This window comes from Budorcas taxicolor, chromosome 19, assembly GCF_023091745.1.
Source record: "Budorcas taxicolor isolate Tak-1 chromosome 19, Takin1.1, whole genome shotgun sequence".
Classification (NCBI taxonomy): domain Eukaryota; kingdom Metazoa; phylum Chordata; class Mammalia; order Artiodactyla; family Bovidae; genus Budorcas; species Budorcas taxicolor.
The window spans coordinates 17,872,434-17,888,362 of record NC_068928.1 but is presented as its reverse complement, the minus strand read 5'-3'; the positions used below and the strand labels follow the sequence as shown (position 1 = coordinate 17,888,362).

The 15,929-nt window shown below is 42.7% G+C and overlaps 1 protein-coding gene across 4 annotated transcripts in view; it reads left to right on the top strand.

Moving 5' to 3' along the window:
- Nucleotides 1–3,796: 3,796 nt before the first annotated feature.
- The window catches only part of RHOT1 (ras homolog family member T1), a 64,481-nt gene continuing 52,348 nt past the window's right edge, over nt 3,797–15,929 (top strand). For all 4 annotated transcript variants that reach the window (XM_052658918.1, XM_052658916.1, XM_052658914.1 and 1 more), the window contains exon 1: nt 3,797–3,912. In XM_052658918.1, the coding sequence (XP_052514878.1) occupies nt 3,837–3,912 (76 nt within the window). In that variant the 5' untranslated portion in view covers nt 3,797–3,836. The remainder of the gene's footprint in view (nt 3,913–15,929) is intronic.

The window sequence follows — 15,929 nt, the reverse complement described above, 5'->3', positions numbered from 1 at the left end:
TCTAATATTGCACAGGTAGTCAAGTACTGGAGATGAAATGTAAACTCCAGAGCTCATGCTCTTAACCTTGACATGAGGGAATTCAGGCCACCTGGGGGCAAGAAGTTCTGAGAGTCTTCTCGATGTCAATTATCTCTTAATCAAGAGTGTTTTTACAATATTATATGAAAAAAATTCATATAATTTGAGAATTTGAATTTGAGAAAATTCAAAAGAAAACTGGATGCAACCTCATCACCAGATGAGGCTCTTGTCTGGAAAAATGTCCCCTTAGTATGGTTAATTATAATCAAATATCTTTTTAAAGTAAAGGTGCTGAATGATGTCTCTTTCGGCCAAATTAAACAAATAGAATCCACGTCCTCTGGAGACCAATCCATGTGACTATGCAGAGGACATAGATGTTTGACCAATGAGTCAAGAACAAGTGCATTCAAAGGTAAGATAAAAGGTTTACTCTGTTATCAAGTCATTAGACTTTTCTGCTCTGCCAGAGCAACTTGGCAGGAAAAGAGGAAGTCTTCCTGGAAGAAACAGGAGACAAGAGTGAAGACGGATACCACTTTGGGTTTAATTTGAGAGACCAAAGATAGATGGATCTGAAGAGTGGGACCAATGCCAACCCATCTTATTTGGCTTCCTGCCCAGGACTGTGTCTAACTCACCCATCAGAGACCAGCCTCTTGTTCCACCCAGTGTCAGTCATTTAACACACTGTATCTTCTACCCAGCAGGCCTGCCCAGTAGCCCTGGGCGTTCCACTGTCCTGAATCTCAGAGAAAGGCTATGTTGCAAGTTCCTTCTTTGATAGGTATGAAAGATGGAGCCTCTTATCTCTTGGGGAAAGTACTTTGTTCAGACTTTCCAGTGTCCCCTTCACAGCTGAGAAGCCATGAGATTTGTCTTGTGAAGGCGGAACTGCTTCCCAGCATTCCAGAGGAAAATTCCACCAGTGCCTTCTATATACCAATCTGTTCTCTTGGCTTTATCCAATCTACTTAATATCCAGTCATCAATCTACAATATCCCAACTGTAAATCCACTGCCAACAACTCCATTCTCTGACTTCTATTTTGCTGTAGTGTGGGTCATGGTGTGGCTCAGTCCTCAGGCTCAGAAAGTTATATAGAAGTCACTTCTCTCATGAGTTATTTATTCAGCATTTGTGTATATTATAGACCATGTTTCAGACATTCTTTGAAGCATTTTCCTATTATATTCACTCATTTAATCTTTGTAACAGTCTCATGAAGTGTTATTTCCATCTGGCAGATGAGGCTTAGAGGAGCTTAAGCAATTTGCCTGACGATGCACAGCTAGGAATTGGTAAAGCTGAGGTTCAGACTTAGGCAGGCAGATTCCAGAGTCCCTGATTTTAATCACTGAGCTATGCTGTTTGCAAGAGAACTTCAGAGTGGCCCCTGATGAATGTCTGTTAACATAGGAGAAGGGCATAAAGCTCAAGGCAAGGCAGGAGGCCAAAGCTTCAGAAGTATAGCTGATTGGGAGATGGGAAAGGATGGTAAAAAGGAAACTTACATTGCTTGAGAGACACACTCTGGCTTGTCAGGCTCTCCACTTCCACTCATTAGGGACTGTTGCTATTCTTTTATAACAAACCATTAGTCCTTGCCAGTGAATAGGCAAGGCGAGTTAATGACTGGAGGAAAGAGAGGAGGTGGGAGATGGCCGAGCTGAAGGACCATCAGCAATAGGACATGGAGGGCAAGCTGCAATTTCACTCACGTCTGACCTTGATGGCACAGGTTCTGGTTCCTTGCTGGATGCAATTCCATGTACCCTCTTGAAAAAAACGATCCAGTGATGTCTGGGTAGTAGGTCTTTTTTTTTCATCCTAGATGACACGGTAGCACTGGATTGCATTTTGAGCGGGTGTTGTAACATTTGTGTGCTGTTCCACATTTGGGTTTAGTGACTCAAAAACTAACAGTGCCTCCTTCAATAAAGAAAAATCCCCCTGCCATTTACTGTGTTGGGACTCTTTTCAGTGTGAATACTTGTTCCCATCTTTGAAAGTTCTCAACTTGAAGGTTCACATGTAGAGGACTTACTGTACGAAAAATTCTGAGAAATACTTTCCTCTGAAAGAGCAGGCCATTAGGCCTTGTGAAGTTCATCTTATTTGCCTCCATTCTGGAATATGACTTATTACCTCCCAGTGAGCAGAAAGTGTGTCTTTCCTGTCTTCTTCCTTATATCACAGAGTGATTTTTGGAAAGGCCTCCACCCCATGCTTCTTAGGGATATCATATAAATAAGACAGTGAAATACTGTTGTAAACATAACAAAGAATTTGCCTCAAAACCTACGGATTTCAACTTTTCAGTGAGGTTTATGACAGTAATGACCTCAAGATTACAGAGCAAGTACTGTGAGTCTGGCAAATGCTTGACATATATTATCTTTATTCTTCACAACCATCCAAGGAGGTAGGTACTATTATTATTGACATATTACAGAAGAAGGGGCAGTCTTGGAGAAGTAAAAGAACTTACTCAAGATCATATATCTATCAGGTGATGAGCTCTGGATACAAACACATGCAGTTTGCCAGCATGGTCTTAACTGCTGCACCAGACCACAAGGCTTCTCTTAGGAGAAAAGAGGGTTGGTATAATGTACACGTCATTTCCTTTAAAAAATTCATTTTCGGGGACTTCCCTGGCCATCCAGTGGTTAAGATTCCACTCTTCCACTGTAGTGGGCATGGGTTTGATCACTGATCCGGGAATTACAATCCTGCATGTCAGCATACCACGGCCAAAAAAACCCAAAAAATCATTTTGTAATATTTAACATGGGAAAAAAAGGAATATTATGCTTAGTGTTTCTTCATTTACTCTAGATACCTCTATAGCTATCAGCTCCCACTGTATTCCAAGCTCTGTTCAAGCATTACACATATAGCAACAAATTCCTCCGGATGGAGAAAGTCAGAAGAAATTAAGGCAATGTTAGACAAATCAGTAAGAGTTTATTATTCAGTGCCACCTACACGCCCAGTACGGTGCTGGGCAAACCTATGTAAAGAGAAGTATCAGAAGACCCTGCCTAAAGTAAACCATACACAGAGAGGAAAAACATTTAGTTTGGTTACAAAGAAATGAAGCTGTTTACACTGAAAGCGTAGAAACTAACCTCATTATTTAGAATCATATTTTATAAACAGCACAGGTAAAAAGCAGCTAGGATGGTGGACTTTTGGTAGTGGAAAGGGGTCGATTCTGGGAGTCAATCAAGCACTTTCCGAGGGCTTTGGCCAGTAAGGTGGGGGAATACTGCTGAAAACCAGGTAGACAGGTCGCTGCTCACCTGGAGCTTATAGTCATTCTGGTGAGAATATTCCCGCCCCGAGTCTCACTGCCAAGTTCTAGCTATCTGACCTTCAGGGAGGAACTTCTCCTGCCCCTGTTCTTTAAAAGAAACGGGGTCAAGACTAGCGACTCTGCCACTCAGATTCCGGGTCCAAAGCTTATCCTGACCGGTGTTCCCCGAGAAGGGTGGGTGAGACTCCCGGGCGATGCGCTGCGGCGCACAGCACAGCTGGGGCGCAGCTGCGGGACGGAGAGCGTTCGCGTTGCGAAATCGCTTGTCCCTCGCTGCGCCCCGTCCTCCCCGCCGCCGCGGCTGAGCCGGAGGAGGCGGAGCCGGCGCCTTCCCGGCTCTCGAGCTGGGGAGCTGCTGAGGAGGCGGTGCGGCGGGCCCGGGCGGCCGAGGCTCGGGAGGGGCGGCGCGGGGAGGCTGGCAGGCGGCGCCGGCGGGGCGGGGAGAGCGGCGCGGCGGGCTGGGCGCTCCCGGCTAGAGGAGTCCGCTCCATGCCTGCGGGCCGAGGCCGGCCCCTGCGAGCCGCCGACATGAAGAAAGACGTGCGGATCCTGCTGGTGGGAGAACGTGAGTCCCCGCGCGCCGGGGGGCTGGCCGCGGCCCCTGCCGCCCCGCTGCCCTCCCCTCCGCGCCCCCGGGCCTCCCAGCTCCTCGGCTCTTCTCTTTCGGCTGCGGCCCTCGACCTCTCGCCTCCCCGGGTCCCTCCTGAGACCTCCCTCCCCGGTCCCACCATCGTGTTCCACCCCCCAGCCGCGTCTCCATTAACCCCTGACCGCCCGGCCTCATTCGTCCGAAGGTCCTCGCCTCCTTTCCCACTTGGAATCCTTTCCTCCCGGGCCTCCCCGTTTCCGAGGCCGCCTCCTCTCAAGCCCTCTCGTCTTCCGCGGAGATGCCCCTGTCCCCGCCAGGCAGGTGCTGGAACAGGCAGGCAGACCGGCGGCCAATTGGAATGGCGTGAAGCGCTTCTCGCGGGGAAGCCAGGGGGAGGGCTGCAGGACTGGGCGACTTGTGGGCAAGGTCAGGTGTCTCTGCCTCTTTTTGCGCTCGCGGTCTCCCTCTCTCTAGATATGTAAGACGCGGAGCATTTTTTAAAACGATCTTTGCTCTTTGCATTGGAATCACTGGGTATTTTCCTCAAAAACGTACTCTCAAGTTCAAGTTATGCAAGTGTTCAATGAATGCTTATCTGAGGAGGGTCCGTCTGTTGAGAGAATTATTGTAACCCTGAAGTCTAGTTGCCCTCATCTTTTAAAACATTATTGTAACAGAATACAATAGACTCAAACTTGGTAGTTAATTTTAAAATAACGGGCACACGTGAGACCCAAATAGACCAACATACGTGACCCACCCCCCCAACCGTGAGATTCGTAGATTTCACTTTTGAAGATGTAGTAAAGGAAGCATGTCTGTTCACTGACTTGGGGACAGAACAGCAGGGACTGCTTGATATCTGTTGTGCAAGGTACATGACTCAATTGGTAGGACTAAAATAAGAAAGCGGGCTGGGGAGGACTGGATTGTTTGTTTTGAAGTACATTTGGTAATGCTCTGGTTTTCCCAGGTGCCTCAGTGGTGAAGAATCCACCTGCCAAGTGGAGACACGGGTTCAATCCCTAGGTCAGGAAGATCCCTTGGAGAAGGAAATGGCAACCCACTCCAGTATTCTTGCCTGGGAAATCCCATGGACTGAGGAGCCTAGTAGGCTGTAGTCCATGGGGGTCACAAAGAGTCAGACCCAACAGTGAAAAAACAAGTTAAGGCTCTACCATTGCTTGCTTTGAAACTTTCTTTTCTGAACTGTTCCATTCTAGAGTAGCTCCCCCAGGTCACTGTGATGCTCTCCAAGGAAGAAAACTAAGATACTTTTACTCTCTTCTGTAGTGTTCTTTGCCATTCATTGAAATCCTTGTTCACCTGCTGTTGAATCAATAGAAATTTTCCTTTAGAAGAAAAATTTAGAAGTAAGCTTGGCCAGACACAGTTTACTTTTTGGTTTGCAGCTGTGAATTTTAGTTTTAATTTAAACCACATATGTATCTCAATCTGTGTTTTGCATGGACTTCCTTGACAAAGTTCAGGAAGATGATTCAGGTTGATGCATTTGGAGCAAGACAGGGAAAGTAGTGAGTAGATGATGGGCTGAAAAAAACTGCTGCTTGAAAGACAACTTTTTTTTTAAGCAGAAATTATCTCTTTTGGTTTTAGTACTGAATTTAGCAATTACATGTAATCCTTAGTCTGTAAAGTATCTAAATGGCAACGCTATACATATGTGAGATACACGGTCAGCCTTAGGACATTTAAGTTAAGATGTTAACAGTGTTACTTATGGCAGTGGTTTAGTTGCTAAGTTGTGTCTGACTTTTGCAACCCCATGGACTATAGCCCGCCAGGCTCCTCTATCCATGGGATTTCCCAGGCAAGAATAAAGCCTTCATTTCTGAGGAAGATATTTTTCTTAAAGAAAATAGTACCAAAAGCTTTAGGCCTGATATCATATATACATGATTTTTCCTCCCACATTTAAGAATACTAGAAAGAGTTATACTTATTTGAAATATTTAATTTCAGTTAGTTATATTAAAGGCGTGTATACTGGGGGGAAATGAGTGAAACATTACTTTTTGAGATTTAATGTATCTTGACAGCTGCTTAGCCTAGCTGTAAATGCTATCTTAGTTCTCTGATCAGGGATCAAACCCATGCTCGCTGCATTGGAAGCATGGTGTGTTAGCCACTGGACCACCAGGGAAGTCCCAGGACTGTTTTAATACTGGTCCAATACACAAATTTATCAGAAATAATAATTCTGTTGTATTTTTAAGATGGTTCAGTTCAGTCACTCAGTTGTGTCCGACTCTGCGACCCCATGGACTGCAGCACGCCAGGCCTCCCTGTCCATCACCAACTCGCAGAGCTTGCTCAAACTCAACGTCCATTGAGTCAGTGATTCAGTCCAGCCATCTCATCCTCTGTTGTACCCTTGTCCGCCTGCCTTCAATCTTTCCCAGCATCAGGGTCTTTTCCAATGAGTCAGTTCTTCACATCAGGTGGCCAAAGTATTGTATTTAAGATGGTTAACTAAGGGAAATAGGAAAAGAAAGGAAAAAGGAACATTGTCTCTCTCGTTATTGTTTCTCTATCACTTGAGTACATTTTATTGCTGTCAGTGTCAGTCCCTTCACCACACAGCGGCAGTGTCATTCACTGAGGCTCCCAAATACTTGTGAGTGGTTTCAGCAGTCCGTTGGCTTAACCTGTACTGTACTCTAGAGGTGAAATGGATCTTTTCTTGGCCCATCCAGAATTTGGATTCTGAGCCAACAAGGTTTTAACACTAACTAGTTGCTTAATGCCTATTGACTGCTTAGATCAGAAAAGCTAGGCTATCTATAAATATTAAAATGTTTATTTGCAAAGAAAGCCAAAGTATTTTTAAGTATCTTCTTTACCTTAATTACCGAGCGTATTGAATACTATTCAGGCCAAATTAAAAGTCAAATACCATTCTTTAAACAACCTTTAAAAATGCAACCACACAAAGCTTAGTTTTTCAGGTTATAACTTTTCCTAATCAATTTCATTGGCCAGAATTTGCATTTAGCTAGATTTGCATTAGTATGTTTAACAAATGTCCTTGTTATAGTATGAGGAATGAGCCTTATTAACCTTTAATCCAAATCATGTATCTACATTAAAAGTACACAGGATAGTCTTAGTTTTAGTGGCCTTGTTTTAAATTAAAATGAGATATATTAGTCTTCTGGTCAAATCAGTTAAGAAAGTGGAACTGTTGACATCCTTTTAAATAAATCCGGTAGCTCTTTTCTGTCTAACTGCTTAGTTTATCATCAAAACCTCTGCCAAACTAGCTCAAGCTTTGGTTGGCTCTGGCCTAGGCTTTTGTAACATCTCCTTAACTGGTGTCCCTGCTTCTAATTTCGTCCATTCTCCATGTAGCAGACAAGAGTCATCTTTAAAAAATATCTCAGATCCTGTTACCCAGCTTAAAAATTCTCTGATGATTTCTACTTTCACTTAGAATAAAGGCCATCACACTTTTTAAAGCAGGCCTGACGGAGTCTTTCACAATCCGGGCTTTGCTTTGCTCTTGCACTACTCTCTCCTTTAGTTTGCTTTCTCTACAGGAAGTCTCTGACCAAGGCGTTATCCCTCCTCCCTTGCATAAGTGTTCACTTTTTGTTGTTGCTGTTGTTGCTTGGGCTGGAAGGTAAGCTTCATAAAGACCGTGGATTTGTCTTGTTTATTGCCATTTCCCGGGGCCTAGAATAGGCCTGGCACAAAGTAGGCACTCAAATAGTTGTTGAAAGAATGATAGTTTACTTACACTAGTAAATAAACAAGCTAGTTTATTTACACTTCGTTTCCTAAACCACTCCTCTTAGTCATAAAAATGTGATCATTCTCCTTTCTTAAAATCAAATCTGCTGTGGTTATTGTTAGGATTTGAAGGGGCCGCATTCATCCAGTCTCTAGTTCCATGTTCTTAGCTTTATTTTGTTGGAGGAGATTCCTGTGTTCTGGCAGTGCCATGTCTAGTTCACGAATTGGCTGCCAGGAATTGTAGTCCTTGCCAAAAGAGGTCAGCTTCTCCTTGAACCAGCAGAGGCCATTTAGAGGTTTGAAGGAATTAGAGAAAGAGTCTTTAGGTATAAGAGTTAAAGAGACTTCAGGAATAAGCTAGTGTTTATTTTAGAAAAAGACTTTCAGCGATCCTTTTGAAAACCACGTTGCTCTCCATTCTGTTCATTGTTAGAATGACATTTAAAGATTAAAGTGCTCCAGTTTTAATTATACTGTGTCTGGGTGATAGATACTCAACCCAGTATGGTACCTACTATCATCTGGGTGATTGGCCACACAAAGTCCCGTCTACTAGGTTGGTGCAAATCTAATTGGGGTTTCGGACAGTGAATTTTAAATGATTATAGCTAGGCTCAACCACATCTTTATTAATCAAAATAGGAACCATTACAATCAACATGTTTTCTGCCTCCTGCGAGATGCTTGAAAAAGAGGTAGCACGTTGCTGAGAGATCAGGTGAGTATGGTGGATGAGGCACAACATCGTAGCCCAGTTCGTTCAGCTTTTAAAGTATTGGGTGTGCAACATGCAGTCACGTGTCGTCATGAAGAATTGGACCCTTTCGGTTGACCAGTGCTGGCTGCAGGTGTTGCAGTTTTCAGTGCGTCTCATTGGTTTGCTGAGCCTACTTCTCCATTGTAATGGTTTTGCATGGATCCAGAAAGCTATAGTGGATCAGATGGGCAGCTCACCACCAAACAGTGACCGTGACCTTTTTTTGGTGCAACTTTGGCTTTGGGGAGTGCTTTGGAGCTGCTGCCTTGGTCCAACCACTGAGCTGGTCATCGCAGGTTGTTGTATACAGTCCACTTTTTGTTGCATGTCACAATCTGATTAGGAAATGGTTTGTTGTTGTATAGAATAAGAGAAGACAACACTTCAAAACGACAATATTTTTGATTTGTGGTCAGCTCATGGGATACCCTGGAGAAGGCAATGGCAACCCACTCTAGTACTCTTGCCTGGAAAATCCCATGGACAGAGGAGCCTGGTGGGCTGCAGTCCATGGGGTCGCTAGGAGTCGGACATGACTGAACGACTTCACTTTGACTTTTCACTTTCATGCATTGGAGAAGGATATGGCAAGCCACTCCAGTGTTCTTGCCTGGAGAATCCCAGGGACCGCGGAGCCTGGTGGGCTGCCGTCTCTGGGGTCACACAGAGTCGGACACGACTGAAGCGACTTAGCAGCAGCAGCAGCATGGGATACCCACTTACTGAGTTTTTTTGCCTTTCCAATTTGCTTCAAATGCAGAATGACCATAGATTGGTCCATGTTGAGTTCTTCAGCAGCTTCTCATGTAGTCATAAAAGGATCAGCTTTGATGATATTCTCAATTGATTGTTGTCAACTTCTGATGGCTGGCCACTGAGCTCATCTTCAAGGCTCTCATTTCTTTTGCAAATCGTCTTGAACCACCACTGCGCTCTATGTTCGTTAGCAGCTTCTGGGCCAAATGTGTTGATGTTGTGAGTTGTCTCCACTGTTTTACGACCCATTTTGAACTTGAATAAGAAAGTTGCTTTTTGTCCAACGTTATTTCCCTAGTCTAAAATAAATAGCAAGTAATTAGTCATTAGCAAAAACTCATAAAGCGAGAAATGTGCATTAAAATGGTGTATAACATAGCCACATTTAAGAATATATTCCAGTATCAAATGGCAGAATTCTACAGTGCAAAACCACAATTACTTTTGCACCAACCTAATACATAGTCTGTTTTGTTTATAGAGTCTCTTCTATATCCTCCTTATACACATACTGCGACTTGTTTTCTGCTGTCTCTTCTGCTCTTCTGGCTCCAGTTGGGCACTATTGTTGATGGAGTTTGAAGGAGAGGGATAGACCACATCATTTGTCCTTCTGCAGCTGACATTGTCTGCATATGGTCAATGAAATTTTCTTTTGGAACAGTTCTCAGCTATTTCCCCAAATTTTAAAGTTTTGCAGTTTAAAATACAACTTCGTCATCACTCTCCTCCTCCCTTTGTATTCTAATTACAATAACTTAGGAAGAGCCAACAAGGCTTCTTAATAAAGAAGCAGATGAAAATGAGTAGATCCCTTTGCTACTTGAAGCATGGGGTGTTTGTTATCAAGAAGAATTTCCCAAAATGGCTGGTAGGATGGTAATTGGAAGCAGAGAATGTTATTTCCGCTTCATGAATATTAAGAATTTGCTGTCATTTGGAACTGGATGTTCAAAAGCTTTGATGAAAAGACAAAGAAATTTTTAGCCTGGATAAATCTAAATAATTTACTCTGTAGTGATGAATTATGCTTCCCATGGATGACCTATTTAGAAGCATGGAATTTCAGACTGAACTGTAGCATGTTGTGTTGAACTGAATCAGAAGGCCTTCTGTCCTTGGGAATAATTGTGGCCATGCTTGTAATTTTTGTAGATCATTTTAATATTTGTCAGGCAAAATAGAGGAAGTAGAGACCATCAGATGGCTGGCTAACAAAGGATAATTTTTTGTCCTCCATATCAATACTTATATCGTATATAATAAATTTAATTCTAGTTATTGTTATAAAACTGTACTATATAAAATACTTATTATATATTGTATTTATATTAAGTATAAATTTTAATTGATACAATAACTAGAGAAGAGCTTGGGATATTGTTCCTTTATGGAAATAATTTTTACTTTTTGGAGTAGTTAAAACTGCTTAGTGCTTATAGTGCTTATACTCATCTGACATTGTCACAGGGACTTTGTGTTTTTTTTGGCCTTGACCAGGGACTGAACCGGCAACCTTAGCAGTGAAAGCATGGAGTCCTAACCACTGGACCCCCCAGGGAATTCCCATAAGGGACTTTTTTGATCATAGGCTTGTTAAATAGCTTTAAGTTTCTAATAATTTAAAACATTTTTCCTTATCTTCAAGGCATTCATTTATTTCTCAATTAAAATTAGCTTGAAAGTGGCCTGTTTTAACTTTAAACCTGCTGCTTTACTATTTCTTTGACAGTCTTACTCAAGGTTAGGTGGGTAGACCTTAAGAGAAGCAAAACAGCCCTAGTTTAGATTCTCCAAAGCATTTTGAAACTAAATCATATCTGTGTAACCCTTTATTAGTTACAGCAACTATCATCTCACTGCTCCTCCAAATGGAAACCCCAAATGATACTAGTGAAAACATGCCTGCTTATTTCCTTCCCAATTCACTGTACTGTCTCTCTTACTCTCTCTTGCTATTATTTTGAACTTGTTTTAATAAAGGAAATCACTCTTGGATTTTTATGTGGAAGAGATTCATGTTCTTTGATTTTTTTTTTTTAAAGGTCTTTTATTAGACAATTACTTCAGAAACTAGATAGAATTTTTTTTACTGTAGTGAGTGCTACACTGCCTCGGATTCCTCAACAGATGAGGCAGAATATGAATGAGTAAATAGAATATCACAGTCTGAAAGACAGTATCGATACAAATTTATTCCTACTTTTTGGTCCCGGAAATTTATTCCTACTCGTTGGTACCGCTCTCCTAAGTCTGTGTGATCAAGCATAAGTAAAGTTTTAAAATTGCTGCTGTCTTTCCAAGGCCTCCTCTCCCCCAAGCTGTTCCTTTCCTGCCTCTGAGGCCTGCCCTGTTGGAACAGACATGGTGGCAGGTCTGTGTTTTTGCAGGAGTTGCTGCAGAGAGCCAGAACTGCCCCGAAGAGCTGAGCTGTGAAAAATTCTGATATTCTTCAAAATAGTGATCTTTCTCCTCTGAAAATATCACTGGAGATACAAAGGGTCCTTGGGGAAAGCAGAAAGGGACTAAGACTAAAAAGGGGTTGTTCTAAGAAGAGTGATAAGGATGGATGCACTTTAAAGGGTATGGTTAAGGGGAGCTTTAAAGGTAGCGTGGAACACCTGTTGAAGACCTGCTTTTGCTAAGGGAACCCGAGTGACGGTGATAAAGGAGAAATAAGCCCTTAGCTGTTTTAGAAACTACTAGGCATTTTGATATTGTTAATCGACATAATTTTGAACACTTTGTTTAACATTTTGAGTTGAGGATTCAAGGGTGGGTTTCTTCTGAAACTGGTGAGGGCCTTAGAATGGTAGGATACAAATAAAATTTTTTAAAGATAATGAGTTGGCCAAAAAAGTTCATTCCGGTTTTTCTGTACAATCTCATGGGAAAATCCAAACGAACTTTTTGGTCAACCCAGTAATTCTAAAAAGAGGATTATGAGAAGAATCAAGACATTAAAGTAGGCAGACTTCTCAAGACCCAAGAGTGGGACTTGTTTTCGTGACCAGGGAGTATCTGAGTTATTAAGGATCTGATTCATTTTTTTTTCCCATTCCTAACATAGTAGATCAAGGATAACATTATAGACCTGTACAGCTGACCTTTGAACAGTGCGGGTTGTAACTGCACAGATCCACTTATCTGAGGATCTTTTTCAGTAGTAAATACTACAGTACTCCACAGTCCACAGCTGGTTGAATCCAGGGATGAGGATACAGAAGAACTGCTGATACAGAAGGTTGACTGTAAGTTATACCAGGATTTTCAGCTGTGCTTGTGCCAGCGTCCCTTACCCTCGGTTGTTCAAGGGTCAGCTGTCTATGATACCCAGGAGAGTTCTTCAGAATGGAAGAGTTTCTGGGGACCTCTGTGCTGGCGGTAGTTGTTAGGTTTAGGAGACCAGGGAAAAAGCAGGCATCTCTCTTGGGGCCAGAGAGGGCCCGAAGTTCAAAGGTCACAGGTATTGTATAGGCATTGGATCTTCTAAAAGGTTTGGTAAATGTCTGGGGTAAGAAGAGGGTAGCTTGGCTCATTTTAAGATAACCTTTTGTTGTTGTTTAGTTGCTAAGTTGTGTCCAGTTGACCTTTGAACAATACAGGGGTTAAGGGGCACCGACCCTCTGTGCAGTTGAAAATCTGCATGTAACCAGCCCTCTGTTTACTGGGTTCCTCTGAGTCTGTGATTTCACATCGCAAATCTGCAGATTGTGTAGTACTGTGGTATTTGCTATTGAAAAAAAGTCCATCAAGGTGGACCGCACAGTCCATACCTGTGTTGTCCAAGGGTCAGCTTGATTTTACCTCCACTGTGAATAATCACGTGGAATTAGGTTGGAGACTATAAACGTGGAGATGAGCTGAAGGTTTGGAGTTGCTGGAACCCTAAACAAGGTCGTGATGGAAGGAGTCATTTAAGTTATGAAATGCTGAATGTAAGCCATCAAGTACTAGAAATCTTGGACCCCATATTGGCTCCATGGGTCCCTCTGTGTTCTTACAGATAGATGAAAGTTTTGGTCAGATCACTGTCCCATACACAGAGCAGATAACATGCAATTTGGGGATCTGTCTGCCATTTTGAGGATACTGCAGGATAAATTACCATTAATGTAACGTGCACTTTTGTCTGTTATAGGCCTGTTTTCTGGCTGTGCTACATGCTGGTTTAGATAAATCATAAAATATAAACATTAATAGCATCTAACCCATTTTTTTTTAACTGATGGGAAAATGGTGGCCCAGAGAGAGTCAGTGACAACTCAGGGTCATGCTATTAATGGCAAAACCGGTTCCAAAATCCTGCTCCAGTGCTTGCTTAACTCCTTTAATTCAAACTCCTCCTCAACACAACTACTACTGTTTCGCGTATTTAATGTGTGCCAGGTATTGTCCCAAGCATTATGTATCTGTCATCTTAATCTTTTTACCACTTCTGTAAAGCTCTTCAGTATTATATTTTATAGATGAACGAAGTGAGGCTTCGTGGCTCGCCTGAGGAAACACAGCTTATAAGTGCTGACACCGAGATTGCAGTCCAATTCTGTCCCATTCCACAGCCTATATTCTTTTTTTCTTTTTTTGGTGAAATGTTTGTATAAAATGTAAAAAGATTCATCTAACAAATACCCATCACCTGGCTTAATAAATAAAACGTCACCAATCAGTTGAAGCTCCCTCCTCATTGTACTTCCCTCCCTTTCCCTCAAAGGTAACCGACCGCTCTCTTGAAATTCAAAGATGTGCTCTTAGCCACTGTGCCCCATTTTACTAAGTGCATTTCCTAGGAGCTACAGGTTGGCTACTGAGCAAGGAAAACATGTTCCCTGCCCTGTGGAGTTTCCTGTGGGTGACCGTGAAATACTTGTTTCTTAGTCTTTCTGGAGATACTCATTAGCTGGTAGGACACATCAGGTTTTTGCCAAGGAGGTCTAGGAGATCCTTCAGGAGACCACGGGTGATGTGCTGGAAGGTTGCTTAGATATCTTTACTGATTTTTTTTTTTTTCCTTCTAGGGAGCTTCTTTTATGAGCTTTTTGATTTCCTGCTATATTTAGAGAGACTTCTGGGAGGAGAAAATATTCACTTTTCTTCCTGCTCTTCCTTATTTCCCCTTCCCTTTTTAAAACAGAATGATTGAAGATAGCACTCGATCCATACTTATTTTATGGCAGTTTTATCTGTTGTTTTATACATTTCCCATATTATCCCCCAGAGTATCTAAGACTAAACTTTCTTAGAAGACAACTAGGTAAATACTCATCAAATAAACTGGTTAGGAGTCTGCAGAAGAAAGATGGGTCATTAGAAGCATAATACTCTGTGTTATTCTAGTGTTTTTCCTAGTTTGCTTCGGGCAGGGCACAGCTATGTCTGAGTGGAACTTGTACTCTTGGATAGAAATTCTGTTAACAGTGTTTCTCAGTTTTTTGAGCCATCCTTTCTTTTTAGAAATGCAAAACCGTCATGCTGTCTACAGTCTGACAATTTTCTGAAACTACCTGGGTGTCCTTCAGTTGAATTCAATTTTGACACTAACTACCCTGGATTAGCCTCAGATCCTACAAATTAAGGGGCAAGATCCCCAACAAGATCACCTTTACTTTTTAGTTTCTATCTGCCAGTGGGGTCCCCAGACTATCCGCACTTCTTTCTGGCTGACTACAATTAGGGGCTTTGCATAACCCCTTGGGTTCAGTAATTCACTAGAATGACTCACAGAACTCAGGAGAGCACAGTGCTTAAGATTACACAGACGAACAGCCAGATGAAGAGGTACCTGGGGGAAGGTCCGGAAGGGTCCTGAGCTCAGGAACTGCTGTTCCTGTGGAGTCAGGGTGTGCCACCTTCATGGTCCATCCATGTGTTCACCAGCCAGGAAGATTCCCAGAGCTTTGATATGTCCAGAGTTTTCATATAGGGCTTCATTAGGTAGCCCCTTCATTGAACTCAGTCTCTAGCACCCCAGCCCCACTTCCCCAGGGGTTTTGGGGTGGGGCTGAAGGTTCCGACCCCCTCATCACATGGTTATTTTTTCTGTCAGCTGACCCCTATGCTGAAAGCTGTCTAGGCCCTCCCTTCCCCTTTAATAAGTCACCTCATTAGGCTAAATTGAAGCATGGTTGAAAGAGACTATAACAAAGGACACTGGTTTGACTCAGGAAATTCCAAGGGATTTTGAAGCTGTGCCAGGAACTAGGCGTAAAGACCAGATGTATTCTTTATTGTACACATCCTCCTTTGCTAGTTGTGATTTGGGGATTTTGCTGGTGGGCCAGTGGTTAAGAACCGCCTGCCAGTGCAGGAGACACGGGTTCAACCCCTGGTCTGGGAAGATTCCACATGTTGTGGGGCAGCTAAGCCCATGCACCACAATTACTGAGCCTGTGCTCTGGAACCTGGGAGCCACAACTGCTGAAACCCTAGAGCCTGCCCTCCACCACAGGAGAAGCCACTGCAAAGAAGTCCAATGCAGAAAGAAGACCCAGTGCAGTCGAAAATAAGTGGATTAGAACTAGCTATAATTTCAACATTAGTTACTTGTTTTACTAAAAGCAGAGTAACTTTAGAATTGTTTTTGAATGCGTCAGCAGTTTCCTGCTATTCACAGCTCTTCAGTTACTCTTAAGAAAAGCTGTGAATGGGAGAGTTCCAGGAGCTCCCAAGGGTAGGCCCGATTTCCAAAATAGCAGTGCTGAAGCTACAGCAATACCATTGTGTT